This window comes from Phalangium opilio, unplaced genomic scaffold (assembly GCF_054372755.1).
Source record: "Phalangium opilio isolate 3A_F unplaced genomic scaffold, DU_Popi_V2 ptg000059l_1, whole genome shotgun sequence".
NCBI lineage: Eukaryota > Metazoa > Arthropoda > Arachnida > Opiliones > Phalangiidae > Phalangium > Phalangium opilio.
In genome coordinates, this window is record NW_028324176.1 from 335969 (window position 1) to 363071 (window position 27103).

The 27103-nt window shown below is 36.9% G+C and overlaps 1 protein-coding gene and 1 long non-coding RNA gene across 2 annotated transcripts; both read left to right on the forward strand.

Annotated features, from left to right (window-relative positions):
- Positions 1–10535: 10535 nt before the first annotated feature.
- On the forward strand, positions 10536–11792 carry LOC149667215 (uncharacterized). The gene is made up of 3 exons (XM_089841397.1): positions 10536–10556; positions 10773–10940; positions 11347–11792. Exons 1-3 carry the CDS (start codon positions 10550–10552, stop codon positions 11478–11480), a joined length of 309 nt encoding a protein of 102 aa, XP_089697523.1. The 5' UTR covers positions 10536–10549; the 3' UTR covers positions 11481–11792.
- Positions 11793–17080: 5288 nt separating this feature from the next.
- LOC149667216 (uncharacterized) lies at positions 17081–17829 on the forward strand. Its single transcript, XR_016368176.1, has 3 exons — positions 17081–17095; positions 17154–17442; positions 17595–17829. It is a non-coding gene; the product is annotated as an uncharacterized LOC149667216 (long non-coding RNA).
- Positions 17830–27103: the final 9274 nt, after the last annotated feature.

The following is a 27103-nucleotide window of genomic DNA, read 5'->3' on the forward strand; positions in this document are numbered from 1 at the left end:
AAAGGACTTTAGATACAATGGGCGCTTGCCATACTCTGTAATCACCTTTCGACCAATTCTCTTAAGTTCGACATAGAATTTCTTGAGCTGTTATAACCTCGAAAACTAATTTCACTATCAACAAGTAATGTAGGCTTTAAAAATATTTCATTATTTTTAAGGTTAAAATTCTTTGAAAAACTCCGAAGTTAAAGTGGTGCTTCGCTGCTTTATCGGCGTTAATTCATAATTTGTTTACATATACATGAAAATAAACGACTACAACAATATAAATCATCGGTAAAATCTTCCCATTTCTCATTACATTTTGATAAAGGTTGAAATTATACGCGAGTATTTAATAACAGCGAATTGAAGTGCTTAAATCGAGCATGTTTGATTCGAGTTTTTCCCAGTATAAAAATCTATGTTCGATCAAATAACCCAATTCCACCAATAGTTAATGAAAATATGATCGTAAGTACTTAAATGCTATGTTTTTGCTCAAAGTTTTATCAAAATAAGGAGTTTTAATACTGAATCAAAGATGGATCCCAAGAAAATGAATTTAAAAAGAACTTGATACAAAAGTTCTATAAAAGGAAAATTTATGAAAGTTCAGTCTATTTAATCAATAGTATTTTGATTCGTATTTCGCACAAATGATATTTGATGTGTTTTAATCTTCAATTATTTAATGAAATGTGCTTCATACTCTCAAGAGGTATGCCTTAAAATTAACCTGATTATCACGTGATTCTTGTTCCCAAAAACGGTCTTCCCTGCTATTCGTCTTAAAATTAGTTTTCATTAAGAAAGGTAGGAATCAACGTAAAAATAATGCTGACCTGGTTTGTCCGAATTCATCGAGTTCTGGAAAGCTAGTGATCCAAGAAGTATTGTAAATTACGCTCAAATAATCAAAGCGGACTTGTTCTTTAGAAAAATAAAAGCCCCCTTGGTCAGCAAAAAACGCTTTATTAGAGGGATCAGAGTTCAGAACTTCTCCGAATAGCCACATTAGATAGGTTTCGCTTATAATCAAGGCTTTTTCCCCTGAAATAACTGGAATGTAGCCTTCGAAATCCAGAAGGTCCATCAGAGTAATGAAATTTTCGCCAGTCAACCCTTCGAACCACTTCTTTACAACCTGGTCTTCGTTAGCCTAGAAGCGAAAAACAATGAATAATCAACCAAAACAATGCATTACTGGATATGAGAATAGAGCAATATAATGAAAATGTAAAAAAGATAGTTGCACTTGTGCTCTAACGTTGTTGGGATACTGAAAATAACGGTTTCATGCCGCCAAAGTGGTACAAAAGAGAGAGGGAAGTGTTCTTACCAAAACTCTAAGAGCAGCGAAAGCCCCGCCTCCTTCAATAATTAAAGGAGGCACTCCCGATTCAATTAGGTCCGATAGGGTATCGATGTAATTGTAACTCTCGATCGTGAACTCCGTACACAAGTAGCAACCGAAGAAAAACAGAATGAAAGTCAGTCCGATGATCCACGACGAAGCAAGCAAACGAGGTGTCATTTGGGGCAAAACGACAGGAAGTGCTAGACAGTGAGCCAAAAATTAAATACTCTCCTACTAAGGTTTATTTGTAGCAAAAGTAACAATTACCTTCATTACACATTAAGGCCGAGTAATGCCAGATATTTTCCACTGTATCGTGTGCCATACTTTTGAAAGACATGAATTTGTATCGGTTCATTGCGAAGAAATATAATACAAGCAAAACTGACACCATAAGAATGCTCAACCCGGTTAATGCCACTACCTAGAAAAACTCTGATGAGAATTGTACGCGTTTAAGCTCACTTAAGAAGAGTAAAATTCACTATATTATCCAAAGCTAGCAAAGATAAGGAAGTAGAAACGACTTTTTTGGGACCAGTGGTCACGATTATCGTCTTCGCAGTTTCGAATGGCGAGGATGGGCTATAATTAGGCACCAGGTCGGCGAAGTAGGAAAGTGGTACCGGAAACATAACGCAATGTTTATCCTAAATAAACTCAAAATGTGGTAGTGCAATTTATAATTATCGTAGAACCCTTCTAGCCGAAAATGTTTCACTTACATAGAATTTTTCTGGATTCTCCAAACCTTGTAACAAATCGAAATACCCAATTTTGTGTTCGTTGAAAAGCGTTCTGAAAGTGGCGTACAATTTAAAATTCGACAGTATATTTTTTTCGGAATGCACCTTATGTTGAACGCTCTTCGTAAGTAATCCGCCGTGTCTTCGTATCTTGACACTTGATTAGCCATTGTCCATGTTTGCTTCGAAACACATTTAAAATGAAAACTACGTTTTAAAATTATTTTTAAACTTGAACTATAGTACCTCGATTGTGCCGTAATTTGCCGGGAACTCTTGCGTGTATCTATTGAGTTGAAATTCACTTAAAATGTTTTTCTAACGCTGCTTATTATCAATTATATACCTGTATTTATAAAAACGATATTTTCCCAGAAATTCCATTTCATTTGTTCCCATTGTGTACGTCCGCGAAATCTAGAGTGTAATATATGAAACCGTCCAAGAGTGTATGTATATAATATTTTTCAACGAAACAAACTGAATATTTTGCTTTGATTATACGTATAAATATGAATTTTTACCTATCCTTGGAATGGGCAAAAAGCCACATTTATAAAAACTATCTTTGTAGACAAAGACGAAAAAAGTAAAAGATGAATGTAGAAAATCTATTGCCTGAAGTGGCAGATATTAAAATTTTCACCTTTGAAGACATGATTATAAACATCAATTATTTTAAAAACTTTCTTATCTATCTTTAATTGGTAGTCTCGTTTAATTTTCTCCAATTGGTAAGTGATTAACTATCTTAAATTGGTGATAAATTTTAATTATCTTTAATTGGCGATCAATTTTAATTATCTTTAATTGGGAATAAATTTTAATTATGTTTAATGGGCAATCAATTTTATAATCTTCATCTGTTAATCTAGTATAAATATATACCAGTTTAATTAGGTATAATCTGTACATGCTACATTCTCCAGTTTTTGGTCAAAATCTGTGATTAATTTTATGGAAAACCACCCTTAGCAACTTTATTTTTTTATTTAGTCGGACCCTATACGCTCAATAATTCGCACGAAGAAAGAACTGCCCGTTGTTTAATAAAAAGTACAAAACCAACGTTATCCAGACTAACATTTGTAGAAAGTTAAAATACAATGCCACAATATTTTTTTAAAAAATTGAACACCATTCTCGGTAAATTTTGGACAAAATTTGCGTGTTAAACTGAAAAATATCTTGAATAACTCTTTTATTGCTCGTAATGTTATTCAAACAATTAAAAAATATTTTGCATTCGTATAACTTTAAAGTCTGTGTTTTTGAAGCTTTATATGTAATGTTTGGTCGTTTAAATGTACCCGGTTTATGAACTCAACATCAACATTTCTATTGTGTCAAAAATATATTCAATATAATTGAATAAATCATGTTGAGTTTAATTATGATATTTGTCCAATAAAGTGAAAAGGTTTTTCCAAATATTGGGCATTCAACATCTTGTTTGATTTTTATTTTCACAATTAGTGAAACGTTTTGGGAATAGTCTATAAGATATAAATTTTATAGGTGTTCCCCATTTAATTTGAGGAAAATTTTGAGCGTTTTAAGGCCGCATTAGATAAACTATTGGAAGGCAAAAAAATTATTTGATTTGAAACATAATATACCACGCCACCTATGAGGTGTAACGTGAACTAGAGTAGAATTTTGGGTGAAAACTTCCCACGAAATTTGAAATGCTAGAACTTAATTTCTAACAAAATGCGACAGGTCACAACAAAAAATGAAGAGGAAAGGGGGAGAAAGGCGCCAAACACAGGAGAACGGAACAACCCTTTTCCATCTCTAAAGAGCTCAAAACGAAAAACTGCACATAGAGAAAGGTTTTAAAGTGGCGCATTATAAACAAAACATACTCTTTATTAACACCAATCTGACTCCATTAGATGTTACCCAATAGAGTTCTTTTGGATAATTTTAAAACAATTAACTTATAGTCGTGTTCATTCGGGCTTGGTATAGAAGGGCTGTCTTCAACGTGTACAGACACAATAGGAAAGGTAGTGAAGCTTCAATGAACACGATTATATATATTCTTGTAAATCTGGCATATGGTCCTGAAATGGGTAAATAAGGACTTGAAATAGTGTAAATTTCAATGGTGTTTAAAAAGGGTTGTATTACACAGCAAACGTTGTGCTAATTATTGAAAAATTAAATATTTCACTCCATTTGGTTTAGTGATGTGACATACTTGGCGCATTTTTGACTACCTTCAACACGATTAAACTTAGTAGTAATATACAAAATTGGGCAGATTGAATGAAAAGCTCACTAAATGTTGCAAAAATGCCCATTATGTCCTTTTTATTTGCAATAATATTTGAAAATGGTGTGAATTTATGCACTATTAAAATTTCATTAATTTAATGGTGCCTTCTTTACATTTTTTATTTAAAATAATGGCATTTAAAAATGCTGCTTCATTTTCAAATTAGTTTAACACTTTTATTGTGGTTTCGAAGTTATTTTTTTCATTTACGTATCAATTGGACACCTTTGAAGAAGTTTTTGAGCCTTTTTTACACATGCATGGAAACCATTGCTTTTTAAAAAACTAGCTCAATTTTCATATTATTTTAACACCATTTAATGGTATGATAGGTGTTAATTTTAATCCGTGCAGGTATAATTATCCAATGATGTTTTGAACCCTTTTTGACTCAATTCAATTTAGCTAATGGTGTTAATAAAATATTGCACTATTTTCAGACGATTTCAACACCCTGTCAAGATGTAGAAATAGTGCAGAATAAAATTTACACCACCACACCACTATTTAGCTACCATAATTTTTTAGAGTGCATCTTAAATCGATTAACTTTGATAGTTGATAGTCTGCCAGCATAAACGATAGTATACGGAATATATAATAAATATCCTTGAAAAACAAACCTCGTTATTCAAAGCTGGAGATAATAATAATTATTAAATATAAGAACTATCAGAACGAACGGTACTTGACTATGAAAGGTAGGTATCTACACTAGTTATCAGAGAGTTGGTAACGCGATTCCACGTCATCTGCCCCTTTTCTAAACCGAACTCAGTTATAAAATTGTACTGAAAACGAAAATAATTTCAGACCTGACTCTTCAAGCTTGGTAAGCTATGGAAATAGTTACTCAATTGTAGTTCAGAAAAACACTCTCTTTTCGACGGTAAGTAACACCTTAAAGCTGATCAATATTGCCTAGTGTGCGAAACATTTTTCAATTAGGGTTTTAATGTTTAGGCTAATAGCTATGGAATCCATCTTTAGAAAGAAAGGCTTTATAATAGTAAAACAACTTTCCGAAATTAGACAATGCGCCCTTTAAAGAATGAATACAATTATAGGTACCATTATGGCATTTTTTTAATGATAAAACGTAAGCGCGTCAGCTAATTTTCCAGCAGAGTGGAGCCGAGTTGGTTGAAGCCTTGAACTTAACGCTAATGATGAAAAATGTTGCAGTCTCATAATTTCAGACGAAAATTGCAAAATATATATATGTTGTCTGCATGTCCCTGATAAACATGCCATAAACTCTACAGGGCTGGTAGGCCCTTGCTTATATGACTTGACACCCGTTTGTAATGCTAAACGGAAAAACACCTTTTTAGGTTTACCATCCCTTAGTAAAAGCGTTAACTTTTTTCCGCATTAATTGTTTTCCGGTTTTTAAGGGAAATAAGCCAAGCCTTACTGAAAAACTACAGCGAAGTTATTTTTCGGAATATTCTCAAATTAACAAGCATTTATTAAATGAGAAATTTACCAGCTTTGTTTTTTAATAAATGAAGTCTAAGCATTGTTATTTAAATAACTAAAAAAGAACGTGAAGAATTTGTTTTGAGTCAGAAGTCAGCCTAACTTGATAGCGCGCTTAAATCTATTTTTCCATTTTCGTTCTCTTTAATAACTACTAGGGCCTAGTTTTGTACGGCCTAACAAGTTACGTTTAAAAATTACAAAGGCTTGCTTACATGCCAAGAATCCCTTATATTATTATTATTATTGGAGGACTGGGGGGCTCACGCCCTCGCACCGATGCCAGAGGCATATTTTGAACCCTCATATTCAGGCCTTGAAGAGACTCGTGGCCGCGGCGTAACGTAGAATTCGTTCCACCGTCATGGAAGAGACCCGTGAGGGCTCCACAGTATTTGAATCAAAGTGATCTAGTCTGAGTGAAACGAAGTAATCGCACTCGCACAGTCGTGAGAGGGAGTTTTTTCCTTCTCCCGGCACAACCGGCAGAGAGGGTCGTCAGCAAGGCCCATTAGATGGAGGTGTCTATTTAGTCCGGTCAAAAGACCGGTGGCCAGCCTAATATCCCATCTGCTGAGCGCAATAAGGCCCCTAGCCCGAGACCTGCAGGGACCATTGACAAACTGTTTCGTCTGTCTCTGACCCTCCAGATTATGCCAGAGCTGATTTTGAATGACAGTCAACCAGTCATGCAGGCTTCGTCTAGAGTAACACACTTGCTTAGGTGACCAGGCTAGCTGAGAAACCCACCCTTGTGGTTTGGCAGTAGTAGCCGGCACCAGCGCCGGAATCAGTCTTAGAACCATCGGTGAACCAAATAGTTTCACTCCCGGTACCAAGAGGCAGCGGATTAGTCCACTCGGCTTGACTGGGAAAGTGGATGCTGAATGGCTTTGTAAAATCAAAACTGGTAACGGTTTTATCAGAGCACATCGTCAGCGATGGCTATTGTGCGGCATACTCCCGGAAGAGCTTAGTATGGCTGTAGTCCCAGAGTCTGGGAGCCCAGCAGCCATTATTGTAGAGCCTGTAGGCCCCCATGACAGCCTCCTCCTCAACGAAGAGATGAAGAGGAACCTTGTCAAGGAGTTTCTCCAGGGAAGCGGTCGGGGTCGATCTCATGCCCCCCCCCGTGATACCAATGCAGGCCAGCCTTTGAAGCTTGGCCTGCATTGGTTTTTCTAGCATTTCTGTGTAACGTATATGTGTCCCGAGTTTTCAGAAACGCTTCCACGTCTTTTACCGTAACCTTTGACCCATCCTCCTTAGCGGCTCGGTATAACCCGAGAACACTACCGTAGGAACCAGGGTCAGAAACATTAGAATAAATCTCTTTTAGTCTATCCATTAAGGGTGCAGTTGGTTACACTATGATAATGTCTGAAGAGAAAATCGCTAACCTCTATTAGGAATATGGCAATTACTAAAACCACAGTTAAAATTTTAGCAGATTTAAAAAATGTGTCTACTAGGTTGGCTAACACCACAAAAGTGCCCACTTGATTATCACAACCTTCCAAATCAAGACAATTAAAATAAGTGAAACCTGGAATATAAATGAAACGTATTTTATTAAAAAACAAATGCTACAAGTTTATCCAATTTCTGAAACCTTCACCAGTCTGGGATGGGAAATAATAATCCTCCTTCTCCACTTTTTCTTTCTTCGCTTCACTTTTTTCAGGTGGGCATAAATCTGTTTCTCTAATTTTATTTTAATTAATGTTCTTGGTAAATTAGCCTCATATAAAAGTTTGTAAAACTGTGAGGCGCCAATGACGAGCGACCGGTTTTTAGAACTCGTCGTAGTATAAGCTAATAAATCAATTATATTTGAACCGATGATTTTACGGTCCTCATATATTAACTTTCCGGTGTGTGTCCGTCTTATTTTCGATATATGCTCTATCCATTTGTACAAGTTCAGACAATCGACTGCACTATAGGGAGGAACCGAAGAGGTGATTTCGGAACTCCAATTTTGGTTTTTCGCAGGTTTCACTTTCCTCCTTTCCGCTGTTTTATATTGACCAAGTAATGGGCGTTAAGGTTCAGGGTACGTATTTTCTTTCCAGGGTAATATAGATTCAGCATAAAAATTAGAACGGAAGTGTTTCTATGGTGGGATCCTCTAACGAAAAATTTGTCACATCCTTATTATTCGCTATTTCACATAAAACATCGTCTAGTATAACGAAATTCCTCACACTAGCATCTAAGGTGCTAACATCCATTAATCCCTCGTGGAACTCCAAGTTCAGGGTGTTAATCACATAACAAACAACTATTCAAATTACCCGCTCAAACAATACTCAATTCACTAACTGATAGAGGTCGCAACCTCCTTAGTCAATAATCTAGAAAATCAATATTAACGCTAGATAGAAAGGACGAAAAGCTCCCTCTAATCACTTGTTAGCCTGATCTCAAGCTGTAACCAACGTATCATTATTTTAACCCTTTTATGAATAAATCAACCTGTTATGTTATGAAGTAATAGCTGTTAATTATAGGTTAAACTAAGTCTAATCGACAATAATTAAGTACACAACACAGGGTATGGGATAGTATAGCAATAAAAAGATTCGACTGATATTCCGTGTAACACCAAATTATTCTTTCGGGGGAAGGTGAAATACATATATCTCTAAGCTCAATTAACTCTCCTACAAAAACACTCTTCCCACATCCCGTGACCCCGGCTACGAGTCCGGTAAATGGGTGTTTCATACTTAAATCCATATCGATAAATGAGGAAAAAGTGAACCGAACACTGATAATATATCCTAGGGGAAACTGGCAAGGCTTAACTGATATTTTAAAAAAGAAAATTAGTACTTACAATTTGACTGATTCCATTTCTGTATGATGGGCTATGTATATCCAGTACAATTCAACGTCTTGTAGTAAAGCTTGGAGAGTTGTACTTTATCTTTAAACCAGTGGCGTATATGTATGGCGTGGTATGTATATTGACGACGCAACCTACTGTGCCCCAACACCACTGGAATAACTAGCGTGATAAATTGAACTTCAATATACCAAAGCGCGATGTACCATTTAAAAGAACAACGATTTTCACATAAATAACATTTTTTTCGCCGGGATTCGAACTGGGGTTCGCCGTGTAGCAACCCGGGCACAAATAGACACTCCGTTATATTTAATATCTTTCAATTCACCGCTTTTTTACCAAGACAGATCCTTGGCTCTGACATTTTTCAGCGCAACCCTGATCCGAAAACCGATCGTCTGATCAAAGAAAAACCTTAAAATACGAAGTTTTCTCCTTGAAGGCCGACTGAGAAATGAATCATAATTTATGTACTCGAGCGCTTATAAGTTGCGTGACGTAAACATTTCATTATCTTATTTACATTGTCTTATCTAAAGCCTATTTTTTGTCTACTGATAACCAATTTACACATGTCACGTGGTCTGATGGTCCTTTTTACCAAACGCCTGACGAGCGCTAACCATGGTTCAAATATGAGCGAGTAAAGTTAGTTTGATAAGATGCAGGCTTACTTGAAATGGCATATCCCATTACAATCACGAAAACCGATCGTCTGATCAAAGAGAAGCCATTAAAGTACCAAGTTTTCTCCTTGATGGCCGACTGGGAAATGAATGATATTTCAGATACTTGAGCGCTAATCATAATAATTGTTTGAACTACACAATTAAAACCAAATTACCCATATCGATTAAAATTAATTTCAAACTGTAATACATATATATTATCTATCTGAAGAGTATTTGATGGCACTTGTGTGTGTTAAAACAGATAGAAAACTCACTAAACCACGTTAATTCACACAATAAAACAAAATTTTATTTAAAAAATTATTTTATAAAACGTTTATTTAAACGAAAAGACAAATAGTTTCGCCTCTATTCAGAGGCATCTTCAGGTCTGGTCTTGTTTCTCTTTCCGTGCGTTAGTTTACGACTACGTCGGGCCCCCTCCCTCGTCCAATTTGTGTGAACGTGGTTTAGTGAGTTTTCTATCTGTAATATTATCTAATTTCTTCCCTTTTTTGGTCTTAAAAAAGTATCGCCAAGGATTGTGTATAAATGCAGTTTTTTAAGTACCCGTTTTTCATTAATAGATATAGAAATGGGGTTCGTTACCTGCAAGTGGGTAAATCTTCGTTTGGCGTATCTACTTGGTATTGGCTGGAACCAAAAATTTTAACTTCAATTTAGAGTTATATTTTTCTTGAACATAGAGACAATATTGAAAATTAAGTATCTCCTATGGTTTTTACGGGCATCATTTAGAGCCAGGTGCTCTTTCCCAGATTTTTAAGGTGCAATTGATTCCACTCATGTGCTAATCAAAGCACCAGTTGTTGAACTAAATGCCCACATGGATAGGAAAGGAAATTACTCTCTTAATGTTCAATTGGTAAATGGTGTCCTCCTTGAATGACAATGTGCATACTGACAGTCCTTTTTCTGTACCAGATTTGCGATAGTGAAACGCGTATCACCGAAGTTGTGGCAAAGCATGCTGGTGGGACGCATGACTCATTTATTTGGCGTTTCAGCGACATATTTGTGCGTTTTAAGGCTGGAACAATGCCACAAGGGTATCTTTTGGGCGATAGTGGTTACCCGTTACAGCCATTCCTAATGACACCCATTCTCCACCCTGAAACACCAAATGAAGAACGCTATAATCAGCGTCATATGTCAGGTAATTGCATTTTGAATTTTTGATTGATAAATAACATAGACCATTCTGACCAATTACGCAAGTGAAAGCTATTGACTGACATTAACTATTTAAGTGATAGTTGTCACTTGTGATATTTTCAAAAATATTTTAAACTATTGGTCACGTTGATACCTGACATAATCAAAGCTAGTGTTGCTGTATTAACTTAGTCAATTAATTGTTATTAACATTTAGGTCGGAATGTTATTGAACGCGTCAATGGCATTTTGAAGATGCGTTTCCGATGCCTAGACATGTCAGGAGGTGCCCTTTGTTATAACCCTAGAAAGGTCACTGACATAATTTATGCTTGCTGCATTTTACACAACTTCTCTTTGGATGAGCCAATGCCTAGGGAGCAAGGTAAATTATAGTTATATATGTTGAATGTTAAATTTATTCATGTGCATGGATATATGTACATCATTATGATTAGGATGATGGGGGAAGTATGCGTAATCTGAGAGAAACCGGCACGGTTAATGTGTCACAGCTCAGGTTGGATGGGTCGCCAAAAATGGGGAAGAAAGAGTAGGATTCAATGGTAATTGCTACATCTGAGTCCGGCGATTCCTCCCCCTTTTTGGCGTCCTATCCGACCTGAGCTTTGATACATTAAGCGTGCCGTTTTTCTCTCAGATTATGCATCCTGTAATCTAACTGTTAACCCCATGGTCAGTAAAGGGTGTGTACTAATCTAAATTAGTGACAACAGCTTTCTTGACTCCATTTGTTAGAACCTGTTTTAATATAAGGTTTTTGTTTTTAGCTGCACCAGTTGCATTAAATCCGCAACCAAATACCAATGACACCGATGACGAACTTGAAGCAGAACAAGCCCATGACCACAATGAGCTGCTTCAAGCTGGACGAACAATTCGGCAAACATTGATAGCGCTGTAAACGCTGACGTTGGGTGGAAACACAGCGTTGCAGTTATCACTTTTGCCTCACACCAAGTGGGACATTTTGATCATGAACTGTGGAACCGGTCTACTGCTGCGTAGATTTTGCAAGTTCTCTCCCCATACACTTGTTAGAGGAGTTCTCCTTCGTGGTCTCACCCCGTTTCGCCTTTCCATCAAAACTTGCTGCGGTTAACAGTAATAGTTAGTATAGGACGCTGTCAGTTAGCTGTGTCGGTAGATAAAGCTTGTACTACGCAACGAAATGTGTCTACAATAAGTTCAATAACCCTTAACAATTTGACCTTGACATTTCACTACGCTTTAAACCAAAATATTTTGTGTCGGTCACACAGACCCATTCTTCGTGGAAGGTTGAATAGTGTGCTCAGTTGAAAGCTACACTAAACGTTTTTATCTCACAACTAATCATATTCGGGGTTGAGAACTTGGAGTCTCATTATTTCCGTATCGCGCGTCACTAATTAGGTAATGAGACGAGGCTCACAGTGCAGTAGAACCATTCTTGGTTGAAGATAATGATTTAGAGAACATTCAAAGAACTCGTTTGCGTCAACTGTTCAACAGCCATAATAATGGTTCATTGTAGACGGACGTGCCGATCTGGCGAGACCACTTTTAATGCATCACAAACACATCTCGGCTAAGTTTGTTAATGATCATGATGTACTACACTGGAAACCACACTTTGGCCTTTCCCAAATATTATCTATATCTATATAAATCAAAGTCCTGACTGACTGATAATCAACGCCCAGCCCAAACCGCTCGCCCTAGAAGGCTGAAACTTTGCTGGAACGTTACTCGTAAGTAGTAGGCGCGTACTAAGAAATATTTTTCCAATCCGCCGTCATCTTAAAAAATGGCGCCCATAAATGTAAAAGCTCTTCTCTATGCAACAAAGTCCGCGCGTTTCAACCGATTTCGCAAATATTTAGTACTCTGGTTTCCTTTGACCTATAGACGGGCTGAATGGTCTTTTGGTTTCGATTTGTTGCCATCTTTTTAAATGGCGGCCAAAAACTTAAAAACCCATCTTTATGGAATAATGTCCGCATGAAAAGTAATAAAAAATGTCCCGACGGGCTAACGGGCAACGCCGAGTGCCTTCGCTCCTAGGGTGCTACAAAAATATTAGTCATCAGTTAAATCTACCCATTCTTTATATCATTTTGATGGAAGTTCTTATTACACGCGAGTGACGCCGTGGGTAACAGCTAGTATATATATGTATATATAGAACGTTCAGCTTTGACAAGACAACTTACTAGAACTCTCTCTACACAATGACTGAGAAATCTACAACGCTTGCAACAAACTCAAGCAACCTACCGTCTTAGTAGTGATGACAGTGGCAAGCCAATAAACCTCATCAACGGGAACTATTGTACAGTGAAGGTCTGTCTATTCTCATTTGACACTTTACACTACGAGCCCTCAGTGTTCTATGTTGAATCACTACATGAACCCAACACCACTTACCTCAGAGACGACTTAACTTCTAGCAATGTCCATATCACGTTCAATGGTAGCCTCTACAGCATTGAAGCCATCGCCATACCAACTCTCACTGTACAGGTTTGCCAAAGAAATTGTCTGTTTCCCTACAGCGATTATGGCTAATCACAGCAGACGTTACAGCTAATTGTGGTAATACACTCAATTACTACCCTTCGTGAGGACATAGTTGAAGAACGCGTCAACACAATGCCTCTGTCTTCAATAACGTAAGCACATTATTAGTAGGTCTGTTTCAATTATGAATTAAAGAAATAATGATGATCATATTTTGTAGAATATCACATTACAATGGATGATTCATCTCACAGAAATGGTAAACTTATCACTCGCAGCAGCTTAGTTTCCATCCCGGTTTGAGCCGAGTAAACAATACATCTTACCCATTTGAAGTTTGAGACTATATGTTGAGGCGAATGTAACCGAAAGGCGTCTTATGCGTCTCTTTAACTAATATGACGTCATCATCCAAATAAAACACAATGCGAATCGTCACGTCAAATTGTCAGGCATTGGTCCAGCCTATCACTCTGTCCATACGTCTATGGTTCCACTCTCCTGACTTGGGTTCAGTTCAAGCCCTTGATGGCGCCAAAAATGTGTCATTACAACCAGAGATGCTTCCCATATCGCTCAAGCTTTCGCTGTAGAGCCTGGTAACGCTGAAAAGGAAATGTATTAATTAATGGACATTTAACATTTACGACCAAATAATATAGATATCTGTTAAATGAGTGTAGCTCTTTGCTGATGACGTTAAGCGTATCTTCGATGAACCTATGTGATTGGACGATGGTCGAAGTGATGTAAACTGAACCTGTGAAGAAAGTGAGTGCTTATTATTCTCGCTCCATATATTTAGGACCAGGCTGAATTTGCAATGGTGAAAAGATATTTATTAACGATTACGCATTGCAAGAAACGTTACAAGCATGAACCTCCTACAGACTATAAAGGTGCGAGGCACACCATGAAATCAAGAACATGCAATAGAAAATAATGAGAGTAATCGTTTTTAAATATAGCATAAGCATGCTTAATAAAAACATTAAATTACAATAAAAGCGCATGCCACACTAAGCATGTAAAATGTTAATTTAAATTACAATAAAAGCGCTTGTAAACATTAACTTAAAGTAAATTACAATAAAAGCGCATGCCAGACTAAGCATGTAAACATTAAATTAAATGAAATTACAATAAAAGCGCATGTAAACATTAACTTAAAGTAAATTACAATAAAAGCGCATGCCAGACTAAGCATGTAAAACATTAAATTAAATTTAATTTCAATAACAGCGCATGCCAGAAAACATTACATTAAATTAAATTACAATAAAAGCGCATGCCAGACTAAGCATGTAAAACATTAAATTAAGATAAAAGCGCACGCCAAATTAAGCGCGAAATAAATAATACAAAATAAATATACATGAAATTAAGCAATACAGTTATGAAAATAAGCAATACAGTAATGAAAATATACAATGAAAATAAGCAATACAGTAATGAAAATATACAATGAAAATATACAATGAAAATGTGCAATTTAAAGGTACAATGAAAATCAGAAACAAAATAGAAAAAGGTGCGTCTTAAATTAAGCGCGAAATAAATTATAGAAAACAATTTGCATATCAAGTTTTGCATGCAATAAATAAATAAAAAAGACCAAAACAAAAAGAGGACTTCACGGAAACATGCGTGCAACTAAGGTTTTCAATGCTTCAGCCTGGACAATTGCAGCCTCAGCCTGAAGCTTAGCAGCCTCGGCTTGAATTTTAGCTGCCTCAGCCTTCACCCTTTCTGTTTCATTTTTCTGCTTCTCATTTTCGGCTTTTCTTTCCATCTTAAGTTTCTTGTATTCCAGCCTGGCCCCTTCTTGTTCCAACCTCACCCGTTCATTTTCTGCCAGAACTCCCATTACGTAGTGAAGGTGTTCGTCACGCGCATTAGCTTCATTGGCAGATATAAGAAGCTCTTCTTTGAAGGTTAAAGGTCTCTTCCGACTGTTCCTGATAGGCAATTCAGCTGTAAAAGAACTGTGTTCAGTTATGATACCAAATACTAAGCAGCGGACGAACACACTGTAAGTGTACGATGTACGTCATTTATCCGCTGTTGTGTTAGTGAAACAATTTCATTTGCCGAGCAATGTCTTTAACAAGTAAATTGTCGCAAGATTACAACGAATGTTGCGACAAAAGTTAATTTCATCTTGTGAGGTTCAATGTTTAAGAACAAAACAAGGTCAAATAACTGTGTCGAGGATTATGTTCGATACCACAGCAGACGGTACCAAACATATGAGGAAATAACTATTAACAGGTAACGTTATGATAAACGCCTAGCCATGGGAGTAAATTACCCAATTCATAGAACACTGATAGACATCGGTATTGTATAGTATACGACTTACAATTGGTATCAGACAGTGGCGGTTGGCCATCACTGGTGGTTGCGCTAACAGTTGTTGAGCAACTTGCCTCGGGATCTTGGATAATAAGGAATTAATTAATATTATTCACCATCTGTGTAGTATGTCATCTTACCAAAGCTGGTAAAAAAGGTTGACACATCTTGCGAAAGAGAGTCGGATTGATTTTGAAAGGTAATAACAATATTAATTTGAGCGCTTGTTAAAAGAAATTAAATTCGCAAGAGGAATGAGCGAGAGGAAATTTGTTTTCACGCTAAACAGCAGCTTAATCCGTACATACTCTGTTCCAGCTTAGGTTGTCACCACGCACATACCTAGGTCTCTATGTGACGTAGCTTTGTGCGTGCTGACAAGAGACGAAGAAATACTGATTTTCAGCATCTGAAATCTCGAGATTTTAGATCCTGAAAATCAGTATTTCTTTCGTCTCTTGAAACAAATTTCCATGATATTAATATAGACGGAAAGCTTTCAGACATACTGGAATCATTCACGCTTCCAAATCCCTCGGCGCAACTGGCATCCAAGACGTCGTGGCGACTATTTAACGGAAAAACAAAGAACTTGGTCATATTTTTATGTATTGAATCGTGTTAGTAACGTAATATGTGTAGGAGTTAAACATTGACGTGGTAATTGAAATATGAGAGGGAGCCAAATGGCAGCCAAATATTGAAACGTGTTATAGGACATGTAGGAAAGAATTTGTATATACAAACACTATACAATAAGTAGCTGGTTTGAGCCTTTTTGAAATGTCTAATACATTGTTCGAAACAAAAATGTCATTTGGTCATGAATTATCTCAACAATTGCCATAACAATGTTACATTTAGACCTTTTGAGATTACTTAAAACCGGTTTTTATGTGTCTAGTTGATAATGTTGTATTGTATTGTATAATAAGGATCAAAGCTTTTGCCTATGAAGGGATATCCACACGAAGCCTATGGCCTTAATGTTCGTAAAGCGTCAATTGAAAATAAGTAACATATTGCATTCAACTGGACATTTGGCAAGTACAGGTAAACTACCCGGTCGCAGAGTTGCATTTCTACTGGGAAATCTTTGAAAGCATATGACTATTATGTTTATATGACAAGAAACTACTAGTAAAGTGTATTACAATGGGAGACGAAGTCACAAATATTGGCATTTTCAGGATTGTTTATGAAACTATCAGTGAATGTAGGTAAGGTAAGTATATCACAACTGGGCCATTTGCTACAGTATGTGTAGGTTACTTACACGACTTCGCAAGGTACAGATTCAGAGGAAGAGCCGCAAGACGTTTTGCTGTAAATGTAAAAATAACTCTGTTTGTAGTTACTAGACCAACAAGTAACATTCTACAAATGTCCTGGAACCCTCCGAAGAAGGGTTAGGTCACAAACAACATTGCGTAATTCCTCAAGGTGCTTGCTTTTACGTCTGAGAGCCAGTTGGCCTTGTAGTAAACAGGTAAAACAAATTATATGATTTCAGGCCGAATTTTGATGTAAATCCATCTTTTAGAGCGGACACTTAACTTTAAAGATGCAATAGCTATTACTGCCAAGAAGGAGTACACTAATATTGTGAAGTCAATGTTCATGGACAGAGCAATTCTTGCAGTTTAGGCTCTAGTCATTTAGGTAAAATGCACCGGAATGTCGGGCTTGAAATACTTATGTCGCAAGCATTACACTTTAGGGCCTTGATTTACAAATAGATACAATTACGCAATAGGTACCATTAACAACAATATCTAATAGGGAAATTGTACGAATAACCGCGGAAAAGACCACTTCACACTGATTACTTATGATGCTCTTGAAATAGGGAAATTAATTGGAATAGTTAGTTAAACAGAGATAAAAATACGTACATAACACGTTAGGTGACACCTGTCATTGGATGGGACTGTTTGTACAAACAATAACAATAGGATGTGGACAATTCTGAAAGAGGTTTTTCGAAATGTAAATGATCTCATTTATGGGTTAGTGAAACCATTTTAACTCACGATCATTTGCAACGTTATCAAGTTCAAGAAGTATCTTAATGTATACTTGTACCAAATATGGACCTACGCAATGTGTTTACTATCCTTACCATATATTGTTGGATTGCAGAAAGTCACTTACGTTTCAGGAAATTGTGGCGCTGATGAAGGTCCTGGAAGAGATGCACTAAAGGGCACATTGGAAAGTTCGTACCCTCCGGCTATCCCAAAAATGGAGGCCCTTGGAATCAATGCGGCTAAACGAGACTCAATCGGTGTCAGTTCGCTAGCACAATTAATTCCTCCACCAGTCTTTTTTGTTTCCATGGCTCTTGTAGCCACTTTATTTTTAAGTGCACTCTTTAGAGCCGCCCACTTCTTTCTAACTTCCTCACCAGTGCGCTTTTGCCCACTGATGTGGTTCAAACGATCAGCAATCGTTTGCAACATTTTTCGCCTCTCCTCCTGAGATTTCCCGTACTGATTATTCAGCAGGGAGGGCACTGCCTCAAGTTGGGAGACAAGACATTCCATTTCATCATCAGAATAAGTCCCCTTCCTAAGTTTTGGTGCCATTTCTTAAGCTATATGGCTTACTAATTAGAAACAAATGTTAGCAAATCTAGAATTTATCAAAATGTATCTGCCAAATTGGAGTAAAATGTATCAACGTTGATAAATGAACAGTCACATTTATTTTTCTATTTCACAATTTCATTTATTTTTGTATTTTACAAATTACTCATTAAACGTAAATGCAAACATGACAAGGGAAGACAAAACGATTAAAACAAATGGTTGTTGAAAATTAAAAGTCACATTTTAAATATTATCGTAAAATCATCATTATTACATTACCTTTTCTTCGCAGTTCGGCTGTACGTTACACGTGCAGTAGAGTTGAAAGAAATGAAAGTTTGTGAATTAGTTAAGTCTGTTTCACGGTTTAGGCGCTAGATGGCACGATACACCGAACAGTAAGGTCAAAGGTCTCTTGCACTGACCTTTGAGAGTTAAATGCACTTTCAAGTTGTGTTAACTGGCTTTGCACCGAAATATAGTTACGATTACGTAAAGAACTGAACTGAGCCAGAATGTTCAGGCCCTGCCCATACGGACATCCAATCAACAGCCCTATATCAAAATGGCGTCGTCAGCATGATATCCAACCAACAGCCCTAAGTTCGATCCTGACCGACCAATCCGCAAGCTTAAGTCTGGGGGAGGAGCATACCTTTTCTGCAGAATACGGCCCCTGAGCCGTTATAAAAATTCAAAGGATTTGTTGGTTGGGTCTATTGCGCATTTTCTTATTCTTTGACGTGAATCAATCGCCATATATACCCTAAATTTACAAAAGTTCTGAAATAGGTGTTCGCTAACAATAACTATGTTTAAAATTATTTTAGGAATAAAGTTTCTTAAATACACTTATCTATAGTTAATGTAAAATACTGACGATTAAAATAATTAATATCAGTTATATTTATTTAATTATTTAAGATAAACTTCTTTCTATGTAATGACACAAGTGAGAGTTTATATAGAACGAGTAATGGAGATTGCACCTGAATTGTGAAACACTAAAGGCATATCAAAGTTAATATAGAACGAGTAATGACGATTGCCTCTGATTCTAACACCATAAGCGTATCAAAGTTAATATAAAGCGAGTACGATGAAAAGATCTCTTACAAAACGATAACAATTTGATTTTGCAGAATTCTAAATGAAAATATTTTTAATATGTTTCTGCCTTACGATTCTTTAAGTAGTTGTGTAGGTATAAAACTCTATCTCATCTCAATATTCCAGGACCATCTTTTAATATTAATATTTCAAATTTGGTGATTACCTTTTAATTCAACTTTACTACATTTATATATAGTGTAAACGTAAATTTAGACTCCACTGAAAACATGGATGTTAATACTGTATCTTTAATTAAATAAGTGATGTTACGATTTGGTCTATGAATTTGGCCTTCTTTCATGTCATTTTTAGGAGGCCTTAACGGTATAGAGTGAGCCGAATGTTAAATACACAATTAAGTGATAGATATTATGTCCTACAAAGGGATTATTGTGGTTATGTTGTAAAATATTTGACACTTCAACCTATACAAATGCACTTGGCAATATGTGATTTATGATATTTATTTCCGGTTTTTCTCATTGGCCGATTGACTTTTGTTTTAAAAGTATTTTTTTACTGAAAATGTTAGCCCTCGTCTCGACTCGGAGAGGTTTATTTTGGTTTCCCAACTAGTTCACTACTATTTTGGAACTCTCCGTGGTGTAGTTTAGTCAGAAACTAAATTTGATTGGGTTAGTAAAATTGTAGCATCTGTAATAATTTTGTTTTTATTGATGAAGAAGGGGAGTGCTTATTATTCTCTTATAAAACATGTTATGTTTTTATGTTTTCTTTCCTTATAAACCTTCATATCGATTTTATACCGTGCATTAGGGTCTGGATTTTGTCGCATATTCCAGAGGATTATGTACTTTTTTACTCTGAAGGGGATATTTTCCGGGGGATTATGTCAAACATTCGATTATATTTTACAAAATGTGCATTCAAAATGATTCTCAATCAGACAGCCTAGCAGAAGAGAACTGTCGCAATAAAAGTTAAGGAAATGTGCCCAATTTATGCACAAGAGAATAATTTTCTTCTTTTAAAAAAAGCCCTAATAAAATCCGGTTTAAACCAGCAAAAAAACATACCAGTGATCTTTTCCAGAAAAATGCGGAATTTTGCCAACCCTGATATTCAATTCACGCTACTTACAAATATTATTGCCAAATTAAGCATTTATGCAATATTTATAGTGCTTTTTAAGACAATCTGACGAACTTTTAATATCACTTCTAAGTTTAATCGGGTTAAAGGTAGGAAATATTGCGCCAAGCATGTCAAACTACTAAAAAATGGAGGGAATAGGTGTTAAATATTTAATTTTTCTGTAATTAGCAAAAATTTTGATTTGTAAAACCAGGGATAGATTTATTTTTTTAAGACGGAAATGACAACGTTTGGCCTTTACTTCAGTTCGACTCATAGCCGAGTATGAAGCTCCTTCCTTCAACACGTAACCAAAAAATTAAATTATCTTATTGGCTCACTAAAACTACGTATTGGTGACGTTGCTGACAAGGAGGGCCAAAAATACGTAATCCCTGTTTACCTCTGTCGCTATGGCTACGACCCCTCTTGCTTTGTACAGATAAGCGTCTTCACAGGGGTTCAAAATGGAGCCGTCTAAAAGCGAGGGTCCGGAAATTATTCGGGATTTTTTTGTAATAGCAATTAAGAAGGTACTTAGTGAATTTGGAGTACATCTGTAAGGGTGAAAAGTGTTCGCTTATTCTTTCTAAAGCCAATCATGTCTACTATCCTCATAATTTTGTAAGCGAATTTGATGAAATTAACCAAGGCTTAGCGAATGGCCAGGAGTTTTGTGAGCTTAGTGTTTGGTTTAAACAGAAGACGGGAATTATCAAATTTGTTGTGGTTTTACGAAAACGAAAATAGGATCTAAAGCGCCTTCTAAGTTTCTAACATACCTTGAAAGTACATAGGAAGAACATTTCTGCTAAATGTGCAGGAGTTCTCAAAAATTACAATCCGAGCCCATTCCAACTTGCCAGACGAAGGGGCAGACGACGTTACATAACGGTGACTAAGGTAGCATTTCATCCACTTTCATTCACCCAATTGTCATCTGTCCGGAAAGAGACACTGGTATTTGTTATAAGTGTGTATATGAATACCCTATTTTGGGGTTATGGGTTAAGAGAGGGAAGGTTAGCGTATGTTCAGCTGACCAGCAGGATTGGTTAGAAAGGCTTGGTTCTATTAAAGCCAATTAAGAATAAGAGCTAAAACGAAGAATAAAATGATGTAGCTCAATTGGGAGATGTTTAATTGGGTGAATCGGAAATGAGCAATCAGTTATTGGGTGAAATGAAGTTTTGGGAATAGTGCTGGAATTAATTTGGGTAAAAAGGTAATCTTGCTTGTATTTTAGACAAAATTAAAATTCTCTTGTGAAAATCAAACGCACTCGCAAATAACAAAAAGCTTGGGACAAAGTTTTGGATCTAACTCAAGATTCAGATAGAACATCGATACTATTGAAAAGCTGTCAGAGGGTTGACTTTCAAATTGTTCAGGAGCTGCCGAAGTAATTGAAACCAAATAGTTCGCGTAGAAGACTGGAAGCGATGGTTTTACACATAGCCCCTCAGGGAACAACTTAAGGTGCAGTCCCAAGGGAAACCAAAAGTGGATGAGGGAAAGATTGAAATGGCCTTAGAACCTTTGTTGAAAAGCGCGGACATCAAAGGTTCACCGATAACTATTGCGTTTACAAGTTACGTATGGACTTGCAAATTCTCGACTGACATTTATACTCCTTGGTTTAACAATTGAGGCCAGAGAGAGACAAAGCTGTTTGTCAATGGCCCCTGTAGGTCTCGCGCTAGAGACCTTTTTACGCTCAGCAGATGGGATATTAGGCTGGCAATCGGTCTTCTGACCGGGCACTGTCGGCTCAATAGGCATCTCCATCTGATGGGCCTTGCTGACGACCCTCTCTGCAGGTCGTGCCGGGAGAAAGAATAAACTTCCTCTCGAGTGAAACTGCTTTGCCTCGCTCAGACTAGAATACTCCGATTCACGCACTGTGGAACCCTTGCGGGTCTCCTCTATCACGGTGGAGCGAATTTTCCGCTTCGCCGCGGCTACGGGTCTCTTCAAGACCTGATTATGAGGGTGCACAATATGCCTCTGGCACCGGTGCTAGGGCGGGAGCCCCCCTCTTTCAATAATAATAATAATAATAATAATAATAATAATAATAATAATAATAATAATAATAACAATTGAGGCGATTACAAGACAAAATTGTGGTCAAGGGTCGTTATGAATTTTGGTCTTCCTACTCTTGCTAGCATGTCTTCTATATTAGGCAAGGGATAAGGGTCCTTAATGGTAACCTGATTTAGTTTTCTATAATCAATACAAAACCGATAGGGCTTACCCCGTTTTGTTTCATCAACTAAAACTACGGGCGAAGCCCAAGGAGATACGGAGGGTCTGATTATCCCGTCATCTAACATTTCCCTTACATGTTGTTCTATTATTTTCTTTTTCTGGTCATTAACACGATAAGGCTGAGATTTTATGGGCGGACTATTTCCCGTATGAATCTCATGGAAGATTTGTCCTGTTCTTCCTACTTTATCCGAAAACAGCTCAGGAAATTTCAATTAAAGGGATTCTAATTGATGACGTTGTTCATCAGAGATAGGGGCTGCGGAAACTGCGTCCCTAATACTATTCACAATCTCCTTATCTATAGGATCCTTTTCAGATGGAATTGAAAAAGGGATCTTTAGGTTACCCACTGAACATTGAGATGATTCAAAATCTAAATTGACCCTGTTTTTTTCAAGGAAATCTTGACCCAATATAAAGTCACTATTGAGGAAGGAACTATGTAGAATTTAAATTTAAATTTAAATTGTTTCTCACTTTCGTTTGACTTAAGAGTAAACTCTAGTTCGTGAGAACCTTTTGTAAATGTATAACGGCCATCGCCCCAAACTACACAATCTAATTGTTCATCTTCAGGTAATTCTGAAGAGTTTCTATGTTTACAAATTTTCTGCCACTGATCTAGACTAACAAAAGAGGCATCGGCCCCACTATCTAACTTAGCGTGAACTGTCGCGTGTTCAAAAGTAACGGGAAATGGTAACCCTTTTATAAACTGAACCTTTCCTAACGGATTCAATCCTCAGGTGAAACGCGACACGCCTTTTGTTAGGGGAATTTATTGGGCACCGGGAGAGGGACCACGAGGGACCTCTCCCGCCTGGGCTTCCCCCGACTTGATAATCTTTTTGTTTGGACAGTCGGGTGCAAGATGACCTGGTTCTTGACAACTATAACAAGTGATAGTATGAGAAGATGGGTATGACAAGGCCAATTGACGACCAGGGGACTTAGATCTCTGATTATAATATCTATTATAAGATCGTTGACCTCTATTGGAAGTGTTTTGAGCTCTTGCTTGAGATCTAGAGTCTAAGGGTTTTAAGGGATATTCCCATTTAGGAGAAGTAGGAAGATTACAAGGGCTTTGACAATGCCCGGGGGAACACTGACTACGGGCAGACCCCTTATTAGCTGGGCAAGAAGACTCAGCTTTAACCTTAGGTTTAGGGGGTGATTTCCTCTTTTCCCTTTTCTCAGCATTCCTTTTCCTAACTTCAATATCCTTTTCTATTGTTTTACAGGAATTTCTTAACTGTTCCATAATGGTAAATTGCAAGAAAAGGAGGGGAGTTCTAAGTTCATCTTTCAAATTGCTCTTAATTATTGGAACTAACTCCTTTTCCTTTTCGGAAAGAGGATGGGTCATCCCTAAATTCAACTTCATAACTTCCCCGAAGAAATCCTCTACCGACTCATTATCTTTCTGACTTCTATGGTTAATCTATATCTTAAGCCTAGAATCAGCTTCGGAGTCTCTAAACTGAACCTTAAAGTGTCTCTTAAATGCCTTCCAAGCTAAATGAGGATGGGAAGGGTTTACACTACACATATCGTCATATTGACGGACTAAATCCCTGTACCAATACAAGGCATGCCCTCGTAAAAGGAGAGGCAATGCAGCTAACCTTTCTTCATTTGAAAGCTTGTGAAATTTTGCATATTCCTCAAAAGCGGCTAAAAACTCTGTGGCATTATCGCTAGACGATCCCATAAAAGCTAACCTTTCTGGAGGTTCAATTGGGACTTTTCCCGTCTGAGGAGTTGAACTTCTATTTATTAACGTAGGTAGATCCCTAACTAACTTATCGAAACTAGTAGCTACAGCTTTATGTATTGCTACATTTTGGGTAGAATTATCTGCCAGTGTTTGGAGTAAGGGTAATATAAAGGCTTTTAATTCCTCGTCGGGAGTGTCTGGTCCCAATTTAGGGATTCTTCGAGATGGAGATATTTGGGTTCCGATAGTTCTAGCTTTTGGATTAGGTAGTGTATTAGCAAAACTAACTTTAGACTTATCTTTTTTGGACGTTGATTTGGGAGAATCAAGGGAATCAATCCCAGTTTGAGGAGGGAAATTAGAGGGAGTTGAACTTCCCTTAGGGGCAGGAATACTCTTATGAGGGAATAGTTGGTAGGGAGAGAATTCCGGTTCTGAAGAGGCTGCAGTCCTCTTTCTTGAATCTTCTTCGTCTTTCTCTTCCTCAATACGAAGTTTCCGGTTAAATTCCTCCAATGGATCATCTGTTTCTGGCGGTGCTGGCATGTCGCCATCGTCTTCCGAAGAAGCAAACAGATCTTCTTTTGCTAGTTTTTCCCTTTTCTTTAATATTGAATCATCCTCCTCATCCTCAGATGTTCGAGGCGATCTCCATTGTTTATTGTTGTCCGAATAGTAAGCCATTATCGATTTAATTAAGTTCAGTTTTACAATAATCAAACCACAAGTTAAGTTTACAAAAATATACAAGTAAGCTATCTAAATTCAGTAGTTTTATTTACAAAGATAATGTTAATTTTTATTAATTTAATTAATTTAATTGTGATTAGTTTAGATTAAAATAATTCAATTATCTTTAATAATTTATCATCGTGGAATCCGAGGCTTAGCTCCACGTGGGGGGCGGATATACCGACAATGATAAACTAATTATTTTTTTTGGGGACTTGACCAAGGCTTAAGGCCTAGTCTTATCGGTCGGGTCCCTGTTCGGGCGCCAATTATGTAACCCTCGGTAAGGATTAACTAAATCAAAAGGGGACTTTCCCGAGGGCCATAAAGAGAAATAAAGAAAACTCTCTTTGAATCCAAAAAACAGAAGAGAACAAGCCTTCTGTATATTTATTTAATAACAAAAAGGGATTAACCCTACTGGTCCGTACACTCTACAGATCTAACGAAAAACTTATTCAACTGCTCTCTTTGAGTAGCATTGCGCCCAGGGCCGGATTAAGGGGGGGCAAGGGGGCACTGCCCCCCGGGCGCAAGGCTTATTGGGGGCGCATTGAGTTTAACTATTCCCCCTTAGGGACATTTGCTGTTCCGTTTTTTCCGACTTAAGGGGGCGCACACTATCTCGGCCCCCCGGGTGCAAAATTGCTTAATCTGGCCCTGATTGCGCCCATGAGTTCAATTTCAATTCAATTGTGTTTATTTAGATAATATTTTTACATAGGGCTGTGGAAAAGATGGCAAAGTCGATTGCGACTTATAGCCCTCACTAGTATGATATGTTATCAATTTAAACAAACAAAATAATAAGAAAATAAATAAATAAAAAAAAATTAACATTGTTTTCCTTTATCTTTCTTTGCCTCCCTTTCAAAGTAAACAGGAAAAATTATTTTAAACTATCCATCTTTACATCCTACTATAAATTATTTTCTAAAATTAGGTTTTTAAGATATCGTTTAGTTGTAGCAACATTTTCATAGTTCTGAATCTCTAGGTAGACCGTGCTGTACTTTTTAATGCCGTTGTAAAATACAGAGGTTTGTTTTTTTGAGGTATTACATTTTGGCACTGTTAAATAGTTAAAATGTTTAGTTCTTTGGGTTAGACGTTATGATTAAATAATACATTTGTTTCTGAGGTTATAGTTTTATAAATGAATAACAAGTAAGAGTAGTCTATCACTTGGTAGATATTCATAAAAGATGATTTTTGAAACAGCGGTTTTGTTGGGCTGAGCCATAGCACATTATAAATAAACCTTATTACGTTTTTGTAGCACATTAATGTTGTTCAAATTATGTTGTGTCGTGTTTCCCCATGCCATTGCCCCATATATTAGAAACGGGTAGAAGAAACTGTAGTATAACTCAATGAAGGTGTGCCGAGGGAAAATATTTCTACAGAGACTTATCATATAACATGAATTGGCTAAGATTTTACAGATGTTTAATATGATCATCCCAACTTAGTCTATTGTCAAAATATATCCCTAGATATTTGTACTTATAGACTCTTCTTAGTATTGTATCAGCGATTTTTATGACACAGATTGATTCCTCTATAATTTTCCCCTGGTTAGCAAAGATTATTAATTCAGTTTTGGATTTGTTTATTTTTAAGCCGTTGGCTTCCAGCCATGTATTAATTTTTTCCAGATACTTATTCGCGATTTGAACTAATTTCTTGAGATTCAGGTTGTCTAGAAACATTATGGTATCATCTGCATAAAGATTTAGTATGCCTTCGGGTAGCACGTGAACTATGTCGTTGATGTAGATATTAAAGAGTAAGGGTGAAAGTATGGAGCCCTGGGGTACTCCAATCCTGATTTCATTTGGGTTTGAGGTGTTACTTTTTATTTTGGTGATACACTTCCTATTAGTTAGATAACTTTTTATTCAGTTTATCTAAGCAATATTTGCTCTTATCTAATGCGTCCAGAATGGTCTTATAGACAGTAGCGATGGCCAGTTCCGTACCACGATTTTCTCGAAAGCCAAACTGGCGATCTGAGAGGATGTTACACTTATTAAAAAAGGAATTTAATCTAACATAGACGCATTTGTCAAGGACTTTAGCTATACTCGAAAGCACTGAGATTTGTCTGTAATTATTCGGGTCAGACGGGTCCCCTTTCTT

What these genes read in the sequence shown, in the direction of transcription:
- LOC149667215 (XM_089841397.1), top strand. An exon ending in GCCAATGCCTAGGGAGCAAG is followed by an intron (nt 10,941 to 11,346) that starts GTAAATTATAGT and finishes TTTTGTTTTTAG; the next exon opens with CTGCACCAGTTGCATTAAAT.